This window comes from Callospermophilus lateralis, chromosome 17, assembly GCF_048772815.1.
Source record: "Callospermophilus lateralis isolate mCalLat2 chromosome 17, mCalLat2.hap1, whole genome shotgun sequence".
NCBI lineage: Eukaryota > Metazoa > Chordata > Mammalia > Rodentia > Sciuridae > Callospermophilus > Callospermophilus lateralis.
In genome coordinates this window covers 34,420,232-34,440,309 of record NC_135321.1, presented here as the reverse complement: position 1 = coordinate 34,440,309, position 20,078 = coordinate 34,420,232, and the positions used below count along the sequence as shown (strand labels likewise).

General features: G+C 33.5%; 1 protein-coding gene across 5 annotated transcripts in view; it reads left to right on the top strand.

The window, feature by feature from the left end:
* Positions 1–20,078, top strand: part of Kiaa1328 (KIAA1328 ortholog) — a 249,069-nt gene that overhangs the window by 138,712 nt on the left and 90,279 nt on the right. For all 5 annotated transcript variants that reach the window (XM_076836586.2, XM_076836585.2, XM_076836589.2 and 2 more), the window contains 2 exons: positions 3,237–3,910; positions 13,005–13,112. In XM_076836586.2, the coding sequence (XP_076692701.2) occupies positions 3,237–3,910; positions 13,005–13,112 (782 nt within the window). The remainder of the gene's footprint in view (positions 1–3,236; positions 3,911–13,004; positions 13,113–20,078) is intronic.

Below are 20,078 nucleotides of genomic sequence, written 5' to 3'. Positions count from 1 at the left end.
ATTCTGACATAAGTTAAAAAATGCCTGCATTTTCTTTTGTGACATGTCATAGAATGCAATGACCAAGATTTCAAGACAAATCCAAACATGCTACTGCTGTAAATGCAGTTATTTTATCTATAGTGATTCCAACTGTTTTATCTGTTGGGATCTATAAATCATCTTTTGGCCTAAACTTTTTTTTAATTGTAGTTTTTCTATCTTTATGTGTTTCTTTGCATGCTTTTCTGCTAAATATCATTCTCATTTTTGATTAAGCACCCAATTCAGCATATATTCATTACAGAGAAAACCTGTAAATGATATGTATGTCAAGTCATACTGCTTAGTTTTCTTATTGGATTTTGAGTGTATCTTAGCGTATACAAATATGTAATTGGGAGAACATTCAATGTAGTTGTCAAGTTCAGTTGACAACAGCTGGCCAAATCTAGCCCACTGTATGTGTTTTTACAACTCATGAGCTTTACATTAGGATGTAGGAAGAGAGAATAATGTTTCATAGAATGGGAAAATCACATGAAACTTAAATTTCATTGTTCATAAATAAGGTTTTACTAGAATACATCTAGATACATTCATTCATGTATTATCTTGTACTTTTGCATCATAAAAGCAGAGCCAGGTAGTAGTGACAAGGACTGTATGTATGGCCTGCAAGGCTTAAAATATGTACTGTTTGTCCCTTTCTCAAAAAAGTTTTCTGGCTTCTGTTGTATAGTCTTAAAAAAAAAAAAAAAAAAAAAAACAAAACAGCTACATACAGCAGCATAGATTAATTTAACAAATATAATGTTGGGTTAAAGATGCCACACACAAAAGAATATATATCATGTGGTTTCGTTTATACTTAAAAAATAAACAGATAAAACTGAACTCTGGTGTGGATATCTAATCAGAGAAGAATTGAAGCAAAGAAATTAATCAGGTAAAACTTAGTATACTCATTCCCTTTGGCAGGAGGGATAGAACAGCCATGAAAGGTCTCCCTGCAACAGTGTTTAAGTTCTTGGATAATGGTTATGTGGGCATCATTTTGTGATCATTAACTGAAGGAGACATTAAAGAAGTGGTTTTTTTTTTTTTTTTTTTTTTTTTTTTTTTAAGTGATAACATGGAGTAATGGAAGAGAGCAGGATTTGTAGTGAGACATTACCTTCCAGAATCACTGGTCTGATAAACATCCTGCACAACAAATAGAAATTAACCCCTCAAGTGATAAAAATTTCTCCAGAGCTATCTCACAGAACCAGAACTGAAATAATGATCAGCCAGAACATAGTTTGACCAAAATTGTTTAATTATGCAGACCTCTCACCCTTGCCCCAATTTTTCCTCCATTTAAGCCTAAAAATCCTGCTGAAATGTTGGATCTCATTTTCCCTTCCCATTGTGGCCATGTTGGTGAAGGTTTTCTTTCCTGCATTTCACTGAAAACTTTTCTGTTTAGTTTTTTGGAGCAAATGGGTAGGTAGACCTGGTTTTTTGGAACTGCTAGAGTTAGAATTCTGGTAACAACAGAAGCAATTCAAAAATTATGCTGAATTGAAGAAACCATGTATTAAAAAGTGTGTATTATTTGGAAATTGTGCCTCAATTTTTAAAAATTCATGTATGATTTTCTAAATTAGAAATTTGCTATCTAAGTTAATATTATGTATCTGGGGTTGTAGAGGTGGGGTTGTGGATCAGTGGTAGAGTACTTGCCTAGCACAGTGAGGCACAGGATTCGATCCTCAGCACTGCATAAAGATAAGTAAATAAAGATATTGTGTCCATCTGCAACTAAAAAATATTTTTATTCTTAAAATTATGTATCTAAATGTTTCATATTAAATCTCTGTGCTAGAAGAAGCAGTTTAGGACTTTTCATTAGTTTAAGTCTTAATTAAGAAAAATTGTATTTGTAAATATCCCAAAGTAGTCATGGATCAGTTCTAGAAAAAAAACCCGAACCTGGCTCATTCAAGCCTGTTGTTACTCTCATGTGTCCCAGAGGCAATGTCTATCTTCAACTCCACTAATAAGATAGCTTAATTTATTAAATTTAGACTCTAGCAGAGACTTTTTTAATGTCTTTTCTCTTTCTCCTGCTAATTAACTAATTCAGGCTAGTCATGGATTCTAAATTTTCTTCAGTTACTGTGAACCATAACCCAATTTGAATTTTTTCCTAAGTTTATATAAACAGCCATGCTTACTGAGCATGTACTATATACAAGCCCCAATACTGTGTATATAGAGATATAAATCTAGCTCCTGCCTTCAAAAGTTATTGAGACAGAGAAGTAAATGACTCTGAAACATACTAAAGCTTAAGAATCATTTACCCTCAGGCTGAGTTTTGCTCTCCCTGATAGAACAAGCTTAAGGCTAAAATATAGGAAAAGCTTACTCTCTTGACCTGTCAGCAGTAATTTGCAACTGCATCTTTTCTGTCCTACTATATCCTGTTGAACAGCTTAATTGAGAAATCACTTATGTTTGTAATTGAAATTAACTATGGTTTATATTTAAATAACGGTTTTTGTTTAGAATTATATATTGTTGAAAGTGGTTGGTTTTATCTGTGTTTCGTAAAGGTATTTATAAAAACTCATCACATTTCTAGCAGTAACATCCTATTCAGTATAAGGCAAAATGTTTTACATCAAATCCCATTCTGTATAATGGCCAATCAAAGGGTATTTAAGGTGGCTGAATGGATTTCTTGGCTCAGTATTCAAAAGTAAACATTTTTAGACATTAAACTTAATGCTTTTCCCTTTTCTCAAAGTTGAGTTTATGTAACCTTCATTATTTGCAACTCTTAAAATCATCAAAGTTCTTTCTTAAGCAGCATGTAGCAACACTATATTATTTTCATCCTTATATGGATTTTCTGATATGTAGAAGGTTGGTTGAAAACCGATATAGTTTTCTGGCACATATCTGCTTAGCTATAAGAATGCTATCATTTAATTTTTAAAAAAATTATTTTTTGAGTTATAGATGGACACAATACCTTTATTTTTTTTATGTGGTGCTGAGAATTGCCTCGAACATGAGAGGCAAGCACTCTTCCGCTGAGCCACAACCCCAGCCCCAAGAAATACTATCATTTAGTTTTTAAGAAGATAAAACAAGAGATTTGTTTACATGAACATGTATCATTGATTTTTGAAAGACCAAAAGAAAAGAAATAACTTATTTTATCATGCTTTTATTTGACAAGAGACATTGTTTTTCTTTTTTAGGTAACCAATAGGAAAAGTACTCCCCGGTCTTCATCTGTAGAACTGGATGGTTCCTACTTGAGTGTTGCCAAACCACAAACTTGCAGTCAAACCAAGCGAAGGCCGAAGTCTGCAAACCAAGACTCAGCTTCAGAATCTCATATGGAATATAGGAACAATTCTTTGAAACCAGTAACCTTTTATCATCCCAAAGAGAATCCAGACAGGGTGTCATCAGAGACCAGAATATGTAACTATGAATCTCCGGGGAGAAAACCAGTGGATACAGCACCATCAGAGAAACCTCCACCAGAAGAACTGAAGATGAAGGAATGTCTACATATTAAGCCTACTTCGTCTAGTCAGTGTTGTGGTCACAGATCTTCTGAAAATGAAGATCATGTGCATGAGAGCCATCCTACAAGCATAGTGTCTCAATGTTCCAAGACAGATCCAGAATCATGCAGTTATTGTGGGATTTCTTGGGGATCTCTCATGCATGGTGGAGGGGCTCTGCAACCCAGTGAAACTGATGTCAAAAAGCAACTCTCAGAAGATAGAAGGAAACAACTGATGCTTCAGAAAATGGAGCTGGAAATTGAAAAGGAGCGTCTTCAGCATCTGCTGGCTCAGCAAGAGACAAAACTTCTCCTAAAACAGCAGCAGCTTCACCAGTCTCGACTAGATTACAATTGGTGAGTCCTGCCTATTCTTTTTAACAATGTCTATAGTTTGGAAAACACATATAAAGTAGTTGGTATATTACTTCAGCAGATGTGTAGGAACAGAAATTCTTCCAGCTCTTGGCTTGGTCAAAATGAATCATGACTATGCCTACAAAGTAAATTCCTGTCTTCTGTGAAAGACAAGAACTTTGTCTTCTAAAATTTTAGATTAGAAGAACTACCTCCGAGCAGTCCAGTGTAACTTGGTGGATTTCAAAGATAATATTTTTAAATGATACTACCATTGTACAGAATTGATGTCAACTCTTAGGTATTAAGTAAAAACTTGAAATTTCAGGTATGGAATCAGATTGTGAAGAAGTTTTATTAGCTGTCATCATTGCATATTTATGTCTATCTGCCATTATATAAATATATGTAACAAATGATAGGAACCTTCTAAGTTTAACCCTTTCTGGTCATGAAGAAAAACCTGTTTAATAACTGATTCTTATAAACCTATTCACATTTAAACTGTTATTTTAACAGTTCTTTCGTAAAAACAGTGTCAAAGCTAAATTGCTATTCTAATACTATATAGTGGTCAAAATAGTTTCATAGCAGAATCATAAAATTTGCTTAATTTATTCAAGAAAAATAGTAACAAATCATACAATTTTATTTAAAACAATAGAATATAGTATTCATACTTTTTAAAAGTAAAAAATTGCAAGTTTTCATAGGGAAGTGCTTTTTTGTCTCTGCCATTTCCTTCTTGGTCAAATTGCCCATTTCCCCTTGTACACATTCTTACTAGATACATGCATCACAGACACAGTGACAGTGTTATTTTCTGTTACTTCTTAGGGTTGATTTTCTTTCACTTACAGATTATGCCTAATATTTGTAAAATTTTAATTGCTTTGAGAATCCTGGTATTTTTCCTCTTAATGTAATACCTACTTTTCTGGGACATACACGTTATCCTCCTCTTTCTTTTTCCCCTTTATTGAAGAGACCTGGAAGCTTTCAAAGTAAATGAAAATGAAGGCTTTTACAGGATTGTCACCAAAGACTGCAGTTGCTTCATTTTTATGATCCCAATCCCTAATCCTCCCCTTAGTGTAGGCTATCCTGGGAACTTAATTTAAGAAGCATTCATTGAATGTCTGGAATATGTGAAGTATTGTTGTAGATGCTAGGATAAGAAATGATTCAAGTTTGGTCTTTATTTTGAAGAAAGTACAGTCTAGCAGGGAAAAATGAATAATATTAGAATAGGCATCCTTTTCATTTGTGTAGCATTGTATATTCAGATAATACTGGATAATGATAATATAGTCTATATTGTTCTGTACTATCCTAGCTTATATAAGAGATCTAGGAAGCACAGCTTTTAAGCAAGTTTTATATATGTATAAATTGTAAAATGTATACATATTCATATATATATTTTTAAACTTTATTTCATAGTAAGTATTGAGTCACAGGAAGTTGCAAAAAACAGCACAGAAAATTCCCATGGATCTTTCACCCAGATTTCCCCATTGGCTATGTCTAGCATAAGTATAATACAATATTAAAACTGCTAAATTAACATCGATACAATGCATGTTTGTATTTTTATATATGCCATTTTACCACATGTGTAGATATGTAAAGCCATCACTACAATTAAAGAGCAGACATATTTTGTCACCATGAAGATGGCCTTTCCTACTACTCACCATTTGTATTTCTTCTTCTGAGAAATTTCTGTACAGTTCCTTTATTCATTTATTGATTGAGTTATTTGTGTTTTTATTTTTGTTTTTATGGTTTTTTTAGTTCTTTATATTTCATAGAAATTAACACTGTATTTGAGGTGCAGGTGACAAAGATTTTCTCTCATTCTGTAGGCTCTCTTTTCACGTTCTTGATTGTTTTCTTTGCTGTGAAAAAACCATGTTAGTTTGATGCCACGCCATTTATTAATTATTAATTTTACTTCTTGTGCTTCAAGAGTCTTATTGAAGAAGTCAGTTTCTGAGCCAAAATGTTGGAGTATCAGACCTACATTTTCTTCTAGGGTTTCTGGTCTAAATTTCTAGGTCTTTGATCTAGTTTTAGTTTTGTACAGGGTGAGATTCAGAGGTTCAATTTCATTTCTATTATATATGGATTTCCAGTTTTCCCAGTACTGTTTGGTGAATAGCCTATCTTTTCTCCAATGTATATTTATGATGCCTTTGTCTAATATAAGATAATTGTATTTATGTGGGTATGTCTCTGAGTCTTCTATTCTGTTCCATTGGTCTTCAATTCTATTTTTGTGCCAATACTTTTTTGTTAGTACAGCTCTGTAGTATAATTTAAAGTCTGGTATTATATTATGGTGTCTCCTACTTTTTTTTTTTTCTTGCTGAGGATTGCTTTGGCTATTCTGAGCTTTATCCAGATGAATTTTATGGTTGCATTTTCTACCTTTATGAAGAACATCATTGGAATTTTGGTGGGAATTGCATTATATCTGTATAGCATTTTTGGTAACATGGCCATTTAACAAAATTAATTCTACCTACCCAAGAACACTGGAGATCTTTTAATTTTCTAAGGTCTTTTTCAATTTCTTTCTTTAGAGTTCTGTAGTTTTCATTGTTAGGGTCCTTCACTTTTTTTGTTAGATTGATTCCCAAGTATATTATTTTCTTTTAGGCTATTGTGAATGAGATGGTTTTGCTGATTTTTTTTTCAGCTGCTTTGTCATTGGATTATAGGAACACAGATGATTTCTGGGTGTTAATTTTGTGTCCTGCTACCTTTCTGAATTTTTGAGTTCTAGAAGTTTTCTGGTGGAGTTTTTTTTTTGAGTTTTCTAAATATAGAAACATGTCACAGGCAAACAGAGATAGTTTGATCTCTTCTTTTCCTATACCTTTAATTTTTTTCTTTTGTCTAATTGCTCTGGCTACAGTTTCCAGGATATCCCTGTCTTTGTTTCTATTTTTAAAGAAAATGCTTCTAGTTTTTCTCCATTTAGAATGATGTTGGCCTTGGGTATGTTTAGTTATGTTCCTACTCTCCCTAGTTTTTTTAGTGTTTTGAATATAAATAGGTGCTATATTTTGTCAATTGCTTTTTCTACATATATTGAGATAATAATGTGATTATTTTCTTTAAGTCTGTGTATGTGATGAATTACATTTATTGATTTTTCATATGTTGAATCAAACTTGGATTCTTGGGTTGAAACCACCTTGATCATGGTGCATTATCTTTTTAATGTGTTTTTGTATGTAATTTTCCCATATTTTATTCAGAATTTTTACATCTGTGTTCATTAAGGACATTGTTCTGAAGTTTTGTTTCCTTGATGTCTATGTCTGATTTTGTTATCAGGGTGATACTAGCTTCATAGAATGTGTTTGGAAGACTTCCCTTCTTTTTTGTTTTTTGGAGTAATTTGAAGAGGATTGGTATTCTTCTTTAAAGGTTTGGTAGAACTCTAATGAGAATCCTTCTGGTCCTGGGCTTGTCTTCTTTGGTAGGCTTTTGATAATTGCTTCAATTTCCTTTCTTAAAAATTAGTCTGTTTAAATTTTCTATATCCTCTTGGTTCAATTTGAGTAGGTCATATGTCTTTAGGAATTTGTCCATGACTTCAAGATTTTCTACCTTAATGGAGTATAAATTTTCAAAATAATTTCTTGCTGTCCTCTGTATTTCAGTATGTCTATGGTGATATTTCCTTTTTTCATCACAGATTTTAGCAATTTAAGTTTTTTCTCTTTTGATTAGCTTGGCTAAGGGTTTACCAGTTTTGATAATTCTTTCAAAGAACCAACTTTTTCTTTCATTGATTTTTTTGAATTTTTTAATCTCAATTTCATTGAAGCTTTGATTTTAATTATTTTCTGTCTTATTGATTTTGGTGTTGGTTTGTTGTTACTTTTCTAAGGCCTTGAGATATAATGATAGATTATTTACCTGCTATCTTTTTATTCTTTTAATGTATGAGCTCAATGATATGAACTTTCCTCTTAGAATTGCCTTCATAGTGTCCCAGAGATTTTGATATATTATATCTATGTTCTCATTTGCTCCTTTTTTTTAAATTTCACCCCTGATTTCATCTGCTATTCATTCATCATTCAATAGTGGATTCTATGTTATAGTTAATTTCATTCCATTATGGTCTGATAGACTGTACGGTATTATCTCTGTTTTTTTGTATTTGCAAATAGTTGCTTGTGGCCTAAGATATGGTCTATTTTAGAAAATATTCCATGTGCTGCTGAGAAAAATGAGTATTTAGTCATTGATGGATGAAATACTCTATATATGTCTGTTAAGTTTAAATTATTAATTGTATATTTTAGTTCTGTAGCTTCTTTATTAACTTTTTTTGTGTGTATGTGGTGCTGGGGTTTGAACCCAGGGTCTTGTGCAAGTGAAGCAAGTACTCTGCCAACTGAGCTATTTCCCCAGCCCTTTATTAAGTTTTTGTTTGGGAGATCTAGCTAGTTTATGTGAGGCATGTTAAAGTCACCCAGTATTATTGTGTTATGGTCTATTTGATTCTTGATATGGAGAAGGGTTTGTTTGAAATACGGAGATGCTCCATTGTTTGGGGTATAAGTATTTACAAAATTGTTATTTTCTGTTGTTGTGTGATTCACTTAAGCACTATGAAATGACCTTCTTTGTCTCTTCTGATTAACTTTGGCTTGAAGTCAACTTTATCTTATGTGGGAATAGATACTTCCGCTTATTTACAAGATCCATCTCAATGATATGTTTTTCCCATTGTGTCCTAATTCTTTTCAGAGATTTTTCTGGGTGTTTTGTTTTGTGTTGTTTCAAGAGTGTTCAGAAGTGTTTTTTTGAAACATTCCTATTATGTATGTTTTAATATTAGATAATTCCAACATTTGTATCATCTTGGTGCTGGCTTCTGATGATAGTTTTTTCTTACACAGTAAGATTTTCTTCATATGCTGAGTGATTTTCAATTGCTTTTGGAATGAGATATTCTGAGTTTTACTCAGATATTCCATTTTAGCAGGAAGATCTCTGACACTACTATAGCAGAAGGGTTGGATGCCTTGTTAGAGCTAGTGGAAAATGGGAAAATAGCCTCTCACTTGTCCTTTGTTTGGAATAAGGGAAGTGAGGCTACAGTTTTTCCCATGATTTTTGGGCTGGAGTAGGGTACTTAGTGTTTTGAAGTTTTTTTTGCCTTGTAGGACTACCTCTTTCTTGATTCTCTGATAAGAGAGGGCAGGCTTCTGGTGCCTCCCCTCCTGCTCTCTCTTTTCCTCCAGGCCTTTGGAGTTCTCTGGTGAGAGAGGGCAAGCTTTTTCTCTCTCTTCTTCTTCTTTGGAGTTTCTGCGTTGTCAACTTTTCTAATATCCAAGGTGTATGAGGCAAAAAGAAAGCCCTAGAAACTCATATTGTTCCTCTAGATCTGGTCTACTTTTTCTGCTTACCTTTTAAAGTCTTATTACAAGATCCATCTCAATGATATGTTTTTCCCATTGTGTCCTATTTCTTTTCAGAGATTTTTATTTCAATATGACGTCTAGGTGTTTTAGTTTCAGGTGTAGGGAGAAGTATATTTACTTCTGTTCCAGACCTGGAATTCCCTAGAGATTTTAGTGAATAAGACAGCTGTAAATGTGTAAACATTCAGTGCATTCAATGGGTCAAATGATTTCTAATTTTCTTCCAATTTCATTCATCCAGTAACTCATAGGACTCAGATTTCATCAACTATATTTCATTTTCTATTCAAAAATGAGCAAAGTGAGCAAAATACTTTGCAAAGTAAAATTATCAGGAAGGTCTACAATATAAGTCTCCTAATAAGAGGAGAATGCCTATTTTCTGTCATTAGCCTTGAAATTTGTTACTTTTTTAAAAACTCTTAAAATTTATACTTATCTGAAAAACAACTCAACTGAGCTCGTTCAAGTTCCTTCTTGGGTTCAGATCTCTTTATGCTAATATCCTTTTAATTTGTTTGTGTCTTATGTTCTGCCGAGTTCCCCTCCTTGAAATGGCTGTTATTTGACTTTAGTGCATTATCCTGGATAGATTGAAATTACCTTTGGAAGGCATTATTTACTTTCAAGCTTTAGGAAACCCCTGGGTATTCCTTTGGGACATTTTCAGTCTTCTTGGGAAGTTCTTGTGATCCTAAATATTTATAAACCATCAGACGGTGTCCATTTGTAATACTGGCCGTCCATAGAATTGGTCAGCCTAGTTTCTGGGGCCTTAGACATCTTTTAAAGAGTTTTTGTGACTCTTTGCAAGTCTTGGCCATCATAGTTCTGCCATTTCATTTGTCCTTTAAAGCTCTAGTCATAAAACAAAATTCCCTCCATCAAGAAATGAGTGAGATGCCCAGATAAGCCAAAACTCAGAGCATTTTTAATTCCATGGCTTTCATCTCTCATTCCTTTGCTTAACTTTTGCCCTGAAAGTAAGCTGGTCTTCTGTTGTGAACTGGTACAGTGCAGAACTAGGAGCCTAAATTTATCCATTTAACTAATCAGTATCACAATTCATATTTCTAGGCTGAGAGTTGCCCTACTCTCTGGCCTACTTTTTAGATTTACATAATTTTATCACTCACGATTTATCTGATATTCAACTTTCTGCACATTAGTATCCTATACCAAGAATATCTATCTCAAACGAATCCTCCTAAGACATTGCCTTTATGGTACCACTTCTGGATTTTAAAAACCCATAAGAATTTCCTACTGGATTATAATATCTATTCAAACTTGTGTGCAAAACTTTTTATAATCTGTAATCACCTCTCTCCCCATTTGCCCCACTTGTCCTGAGATATAATTTTCACCAAAGGTAAGTTTTATCTCCTTGAACTGTTCCCAACATACTATTTATATTTCTTCCTCAAACCATACCTTTTCTTCTGATTTAAATATACTTTGCTCTTTTACATTTATCTACTCCTTATCTATTCATTACAGCACAGTTAAAACCCCTCTACTTAAAATTTTTAGGTCTAGTTTCTTTCTTACCTAAGTTATTGCACATATATAAAATGGACCCATTATTGTTTGATGTGAAATGTAGTTCTATAATTCATTTTAATTCCCCTTCTTTAAGCAAACATTTACTAATCCCCCTATTCAATACAAAACTATATGAGAGGAGTATCAAATCAGCAACCCTGGTCTTGACTCTCAGTATACATAAAATAATCCTACTTTCTAATTTATACATAATTTGAAATTTTATATATTAAAAAACCTCACTTTAATAAAATTACTAAAGTAATACTTGCCATGCACAAGCATTGTTTATGGTGCTCACAATGCTCAGGAATAATATTGGGAAACAATCTATAATTACTGTCAAGTAAGTAGTATAGAATTCAGAATTTGGGGATGAACCTGTCATATTGGAATAACACTTAAGCATGTTATTAATATTTACTTAAACTCTACTTAACAATTCATTCTGCTATCTTGATATTACACAATGGTCAATAAGAGCTTTCAAAATCTTTATGAGCCCTTTCTAGACTGATCTGAGAGGATTTATCCAGAATAGTGTTTATCACATGCCAAGAACCACCTTAAATCCTTTTTGGAGCAAAGTAGTCAATGTATTATGAATAAAAATTAAGGCTAATTATAGATATTTAGTCCAACACTGCAGTGCACATTTATAATCTCAGGTTCTCAGGAGGCTGAGGCAGAAAGACCACAAGTTCAAGGCCAGCCAAGGCAACTTAGCAGTACCCTGTTTTAAAAAAAAGAGCTGGGGATGTAGCTCAGTGGTAGAGTACTTGCCTATGTTGTGTGGGCTCAATCCCCAATATCACAAAAAAATTAATAATTATCATTGTTTCCTACTCTTATAATATTCTTGAGTATATGTACTTTATACCTAATTATGATTTAAAAATATGCCTTTACCATTTAAAATGTGTTACCTTAGATGAGTTATGTGTCTGTGCCTTGCTTTAGCAATCTGTAAATATAGAGTAATAAATAACTACTTCATAGTATATTCGTAAGGATCAGCGCAACAGTATATGGAAAGTGCATTCCTTCAATGGTGTCTTATATCTTCAACATCATAATTTCTACCACTGCTGCCAACACTGCTCTGACTGCTTCTATTGCTATTATTTTTTCACTCTGTTCTCATAATTGCCTGATTTTTAAAATTTTAAATTTGCATTTGACCTATCTACGTCTGTGTCACTACCAAATATTAGTCTCAGTTGTCCCAAATAAACAATAAGTTCCTGAGGGTGATTAATCTTTATAATCTCTTTGTTTATTTTTATGTATAGATAGCTACAATTATAAGAATTATAAGAAAATGATGATACCATATGAATGGTGTTTTTACCTCTTCATGGTGTGTGATTTTATAGTTAAAGAATATACTTATACAAAGAACCAGAAAACATTTCTACAAAACAGAGAATGGGTAGTGTCACATATTTGGTATTAGTAATTGACATCACTTTTGTGCTGATTTCAACAGCTTTGCCTTCTCAGAACATGTGAGTATGGGATTTTGGTGTCTTCTAATTCTTATTTGTCTGTGGCCCAGAGAAACTATTTAGTCAGTGAGCTGTAGATCCAGCTCTTTGACATGTGACTGTTAGAAGTGGGCACCTCCCACATAATATTGGACATAATTAATGGTACTTAAGTTACTAGAATTCCTGTTTAGACTTTAGTGACCAAAATACACTAAGCAATAAATAGAGTGAGTCTTTAAATTTCTAGAGAATAGATTCAAAGTACTCCAAAAGCATCTATAATTTTGACTTTTTAAATTATATCATAAACAATTCTCTTATAAATAAAGAGAACAAAATCAATTTGTGCTTATTTATGTATGTATGTTTAGTAATTATCCATTTGTTTGTTAGTGGTGTGGGGGAATTGATCCCAGGGCCTTGCACATGCTGTGAACCTGCTGCAGCTATACATCCAGTCTACCCATTTATTTTTGACAAAGGTTTAATTTGAAAATGATTGCTGGGAAGCTGCGGATCTAGTTGGAAGAGCGTAGTTTTCCAGGGATTATCAGTTAGCCTCTCCGGCTCCTCAGGATTAGAAATTCTCTTAATTTATTTTTACAGGTTAAGAACTCAAGCTGTATTTAAGTCTACAAAACTGGTTCCTGACAAAGAATTTACTAAACCCCAAGAGCCCAATCTGGATATGAATGGGAGTGATCCTGGACCAAGGTAAAAAGAGCTGGGTGAAGGCAAGAATACTAAGGACTTAGATATTTAGAATATGTTTGGCATCAAATTGTAGCTTAATATTCATTTTTATTATTTTTGACCAAATTAATAATTGACATAAAATTTTTTGAAAAATGTGAAGAAAATAAAAATTCACTCATTATCTTTGAGCCCTTTCTCCTATTTTTCTTTATATTATTTATATTCCATATTAAGTAATAGGGACTATGCTTATATAGATTTTTGTTTACTTTTTCATACATTTTTTATCTCATTAAATATTTTGTGAAAATATATTCATTCATAGCCGGGTGTGGTGGCACACGCCTATAATCCCAGCAGCGTAGGAGGCTGAGGCAAGAGGATCATGAGTTCAAAGCCAGCCTCAGCAGGCCAGAGAGTAGGGCAACTCTCAGCCTAAGCAACTCAGTAAGACCCTGTCTCTAAATTTTAAAAAAAAAGTCTCTCTATTTTTTTTTCATTCATTCATTCAACAAATATTTAACATGTGGCAATTATGCCCCAATTAGCCTGATATTCCATAATATAGAATTTTGCTATTATAAATAATTTCTTAAAGAATATTTCTCTTGAGTTTTTTTTACTTTATTTCTTCCTATTTCTGTGGCATAGACATCTATAAGTGCAATTAATAACTAAAACATATATGAAAATATGTAAGATTGTAGATTCATATTGCCCAATTGTTTTCTATAAAAGTTAATTCCATTTATGCCCTCAAGGAAATGTTTAAGAATTCTCACTTTATGAAATTTTAGGTATTTGAGGCCATTGTTTTTTTTTTCTCTCTATTCTCTTTCTTCTCTCCTTTTAGTATTCCAACTATTGTATATAGTAAACCTGTAGATATTATTTCATAGGTGCCTGATAACTGCTAATTTTTAAAAATCTTTGTTTTTGTTCTTCATATTGAATAATTACTATCAACTTATCCTCAAGTTTTATCTGTTACTTTCAATCTGTTGTTAAACCCTAAGGGTTTTTTTTTTTTTTTAAGTTTTTGTCGTGTATTTCACTTCTGAAATTTTCATTTGGATTTTTGTTATGATTTTATTTCTCTGATGAGATTTTCTAATTTATTCATCACAAGCATATTTTTTCTTATTTTCTTGAGTATGGTTATAATTCCTTTCAAGTGCTTGTCTGCTACTTTTAACACTTGAGTCATCTTGGGGTTTATGTTGTCTTCCCTGAGTATTAATCATGTTTTCCTGGTTTTTTATATGTCTAGTAATTTTAAATTTCTTATGGTCATTGTGAATTGCTCTGAAATTTAGTTATATTCCTCTGAACAGTGTTGACTTCTTTGTGATAACAGGCAGTTAACTTGCTTGGACTCAAACTCCAAACCACAGAGGCCAGCCTGGAGGGTAGGTCCATTGGACTGGGCTGGGCTGAATCCTGGGACCATGGGAGCTGTCTGCAAGAGGCAAGCCTGGAGACTACAGCTGCTGGGACCAGTCTAGAGGCTGGATCCACAGATTAGCCTGTTGACTTGGGCTGCAGGGGCTGGCCAGGTGGTCCGGCAGGCCTAAAACCTGAAGCCATTTGGTCTAGCATAGTGCTAGCTGTGTGAGCCTGAGTCTGTAGAGGCTGACTTGGTACTGGGGCAGCCCCTAAATCAGAGCTAGAAGGGAACAGCCTGGCACTGGGACTCACCCAGAGCCTGGGGCCTTTGAAGTGAGCTAGTGGTGAAGTGGGCCTAGGGAAGAAATTCAAATTTGCCAAGCAGGCCTGGAGTCTGAGACAGAAAGATCCTACCTGGTGCCAAGCAGGGCCTTGCTGCCTGGTGTCTGGGGCCATGTGCATCTATCTGCCTAACACTGGTTTTACAGATGCAGACTTGGTTTGGAGATCTGGAACAAAGTCTGATGCTCACTTCTCTTTTCTTCTTCCTTATGGAAGGTCTCTTCTCACTGTACTGCCTGGAGTTAGGGGAGGACTGATAGCAGTAGTATAAAACTGTCCTTCCTGCCCTCTTCAATACATCTTGCTTCTGTGGAATAAATGGATGCTATACTCTCTCACCTGCTTTTCTTAGCTCTTGCGAAGATTTCATGTTGGAGAGTTGTTCACATTGATTTTTTTAAAATTTTTTTTGCAGTTGTAGATGGACAGAATGCCCCTATTTTATGCGTTCATTTTTATGTGGTGCTGAGGATCGAAGCCAGTGCCTTGCGCATACTAGGCAAGCAGTCTGCGCACTGAACTACAGCTCCAGCCCGTTTACATTGATTATTTTCAGTGAGAAGCAAGCACTTGGAAGTTCTATTTTGGCATGTTGCTGATATCCTCCTTCAACAAACAGTTTTAACTATTTTAGATGTTACCTATTTTTTTTTACTTCAAACTTATAGAATCATGAAGCATTGACATTTTGCTGTGGAAGATGATTTAGCCCTCACCAATAACCATTTAATGTCTCCTTTTCTTCCTTTTTTCTTTCTTCCCTCTGGGACATCTCTCCCTGTGTTTTTCTGTCTCTACTTTCTCCCACTCCCCCTCTCTTTAATAACACATCCAAACACACTATTTCCTTCCATCTGTCCTCTCAATATGTCTATATCAAAATAGTTTTAAGACTGTAAATGCGGTATGCATAGCTAAACCTTGTACTTTATAATTACTAAATTTAATTTCTATACAATAAATTATTTTCTCTGGAGTTTAAAAATGTCTATTTAGCACAGAAAAACAAATATTGCATGATCTCATTTACTTGTGAACTTTAAAGAAATCAAATTCAGCCGGCTTGGTGGCACATGCCTGTAATTCAGCTCTAGAAGCTGAAGCAAGAAGATTACAAGTTCAAAGCCAACCTCAGCAACTTAGTGAGGTCCTAAGCAACTTAGTGAGATCCTGTCTCAAAATAAAAAATTTAAAAAGGGATGGGGATGTGGCTTAATGGTTAAGCACCCCTGGGATCAACTTCTGGTACCAAAAAATAGTCAAATTCAAAGAAGCAAAAAGTAGAGTGGTGATTGCCAAAAGGGCCAGGAGGGTTGGGGGAATGGAAAGATATTGGTCAGAGTACCAAGTTTCATTTAGCCAGGATGAATAAGTTCTGGAGGTCTATACAGCATGATGATTATAGCGAACAATGTATTGTGCTTTTGAAAATTGGTGAGAGTAGATCTTAAGTATTCTTACCTAAAATGAGTATATGAGATGATGGATACATTAAATAGCTTGATTTAATAAGTTCACAATGTATACATATATCAAAACATTGTATTGTATATCATGAACATATATAATGTCAATTTTTTAAATTTTTAATACAATAAAAATGTCCCATTTAATTTTCTATGAATTCATTCATTACTCATTCACTCAAATATTTATAGAGTATCCACCATGTTTTAGACTTGGAGAAAAAAGCAGTGTATAAACAGACAAAAATTCCTGGCCTTTTAAAACAGACATTCTCATATCTACTCATTCTCACCAAGAAAATATAAATTTCTTAATATATTCAGTCACATCAATTATTCTATCATATCTCTTCATTTCTTTCATATGTTGCTTCCCCCCTCCTTTCATCATTTTTTTTTAAAGATATCCTTCCTTAAGCCAAATAAGACAAACTCAGGAAGTCAAGGGAAGTATGTTTTTTTCTCATATGTGGAAGCTAGTTAGTAAAAAAAAAAAAGTGGGGCAGATCTCATGATAATAGAAGGGAGATTTGTAGAATGGGGAGGGGGGTTGTATGAGGTACTAAGAACCAAATTGTATTTTATTATATTATATGCATGAATAGATGTATAACAATGAATTTCACTATTATGTATAATTATAATGCACTAATAAAAAATAGACTTGGTTATTTTCTAGGCTTGCTGTCTAGTGATGTCATTCTGATATTTCCTTATTCATCATCCTGGACATTTTCTTTACTTTTCTGTATTATACATTATATTTTCTTTTTTCTAGATTACATATTATCCTCTTTTTTGTTAATACTCCTTCATCTTACTGAAACATATCCTTTAATACCTTACTGAAAAGGAGTACAGAAGCAATAATTTTTTGAGATGTCATATCTCTAAAAAATATCTTAAGGCTTTCTTCATGTTTAATTTATAGTTTAACTCTTTATAGAATTCTGAGTTGGTAATTATTTTTCCTCAGAATGGATTAACGGTTGTCTTTCATTATCTTCTAGTTTCTAGTGTTGCCATTAAAATTTTAATTTTTAATCTCTGTGTGTGTATTTGTGTATATAAGACCTATGCTCTGTGAAAACTATTTGTATCTGAATTCCTTTAAAAAGAATGCTGGCTGGGACTGTAGCTCAGTGGTAAAGTGCTTGCCTCGAATATGTGAAACACTGGGTTCCATCCGCAGCACCACATAAAAATAAATAAAGGTACTGTATGTTCATCTACAACTAAATAAATATTTTTTAAAAATGAATGCTGCTGTGCATTAAAATTGGGCCTTTTTCATTCAGTATACTGCACAATCAGTGGACTCTTTCAATGAAGAAACTTCCTTCAGTTTAGGGAAATTTTCTTTGTCACTCTCTCCAACCTCACTTTTTATAATGCTTCCTCCCAGAACTCCTCACATTCAGATGTTGAATCTCTCAGAATCATTTCATTTTCTTATTTTTCTCTCCTTTCATATTTGTCTTTTTTCCTAGTTCCTAAGATTTCCTGAACTTTATCTTTCAGTGCTTCTATTGAATTTTATTACTGCTTTAATGATTAACTTCCAAGGACAACTTACTCTATGAATGTTCCATTCTTGTTTTGTATGTATGTTTTGTATATATGATATTTTGTCTTACCTTAGAGGATATTTATAATAATTTTTGAAGTTTCTTTTGTTTTTAGAGCATTCTTTCTGTTTTCACCAAATTCAATTTTCTTTTTCCCACAAATGTTTGATAATTCATTTATATTTATGAGCAAAACAGTAAAAGGCTATTGAAAGCTCTGAGTATATATAAGCAGGCTTTCTCAACTAATGGACTTCATTGTGATCAGGTAGAAACCTGGCGACCCCTTACCCCTTGCCCTTAGGTCCCTTCTTTTGGGTGGGCAGTTCTCCTATCAGTAAATTTTATGCCTGGGTTGGAAGAAGAAATAAGAGCATTATATAAATTTGGCTTCCTTTCTAGTCATATTTTCATTGCTGAAAATACCTGAGAAAATTACACTTAAAAGGAGGAAAGGTTTATTTTAAGAAGCAGAGAGGAGAGGGGAGGGGAGGGGGGGGATTGAGGTCTCAACATTCCCTCCAAGTGCATACCCCCAGTGACCTAACTTCCTTCCACTAGGCCCCACAGCATAAAGGTTCTACTACCTCCCCAGGAGCATCCAGGTTGGCAATCAAGCCTTTAGTATATGGGCCTTTGGGGGGCATTTAATATTCAAACCACAGTAGCTACCAATGAGGGGAGCCCAGTGGAAGAAGAAAAAGACCCATCCCTTATTATTACATAGGCTTTCACCTAGTCCCCTTTTTAACTATATTTAATTTATGCCCATAACTCTATTTTTCACCTTTTCCTGGAGGTAAACCTTCAGTCTTTACCACCAGATGGGGACAGATAAGGAGGGCATCTTGGCTTTTTACATCTGTGACAGATTTTTCATCCAGCTGTGCTTTCACTTCCTCCTATTAGACCTAACCTTCATTGGCCTTCATTCAGGTTATCTGTTCCTACACCACAACTAGCAGATACTTCTGTTTTAATATTTCTAGTTGGCTAATTGCTTTCCAGGCTTCTGAAATTTTGTGCAGCCACATAGATTTTTTGTTGTTTCTATTCTTTTACTGTTATTTTTAAGCAGTGTCAGAAGGGAACAGAGGTAAATTGGCTAGCCAATGGTGATTTGAAAAATTAAATAACATTTGGCAATTTTATAAGTGGAAAGATAGAATTCTGTTGTCATTTTCAGTTTCCCAGTATTCGATTAGGATGAAAACTTTTCTGTCTTTTTTTAACCCTTTCTGCTACTGCTTTGTAGAATTTTCATTTCCTGGCTATGTCCACAGTTTTTATGTAAGGGTATTACATTTCTGTAGTTGAAATGTCAAAACTTTTTGTTGAATTGTTTTTAATTTAAAATATTTACTTATTAGTGCTATTCATGTTTATATCTTTACTTATTTCCTTTCTTATTTGCCTACCATATTAAAAAAATTGCTGATAAGCCAAAAAAAAGAAAATATATTTATAATATTATCTAGAATTATCTTAGTATATAACTTCTAGGTCTTCCTTATGTATAAGTATGTGTTGTGTGTTTAAATTATAATGCATCTTAAAATATTAAATATTAATACTAATTAATATTAATAATATTCAATATTTAATATTAATATTAAAACCCAACCTTCGACTGGGTTTGTGGCTCAGTGGTAGAGCACTCGCCTAGCACGGAGCATTATATAAATTTGTGTGAGGCCCTGGGTTCAATCCTCAGAACCAAATAAATAAATAAATAAATAGAATAAATGTATTAAGTCCAACTACAACTAAAAAATAAATATTAAAAAAATATTTTACCTAAACTGTAAAATTTAAAAATAAACATTTATCATATAAAAAGTAAAACATTCAAAGGCATATCAAGAAAATATCATTCATCTTTCATCCCATCTTCCATTCCCTATGCTGACTGTCTTGGTTAAATTAGTATTAGATCTCTTATGTGTATCCTTCTAAACCTTTCTGTATGTGCACAAATACAGACATCTGTGTACACTGGACATCAGACAACACATCATATTTTTTCTTTGAATGCTACTTGATGATTATTATCAGATCCTTAGATATAGAACTTTAGTAAGCAGAATAATTGTCCCTCAAAGATGTCCATGCTCTAATCTCTGGAATTCTTGAATATGTCACCTTATATAGCAAAGTAACTTTATTTCTTTATTTTTAAATTTTATTTATTTATTATTTTGGCATGAGGGATTAAACCCAGG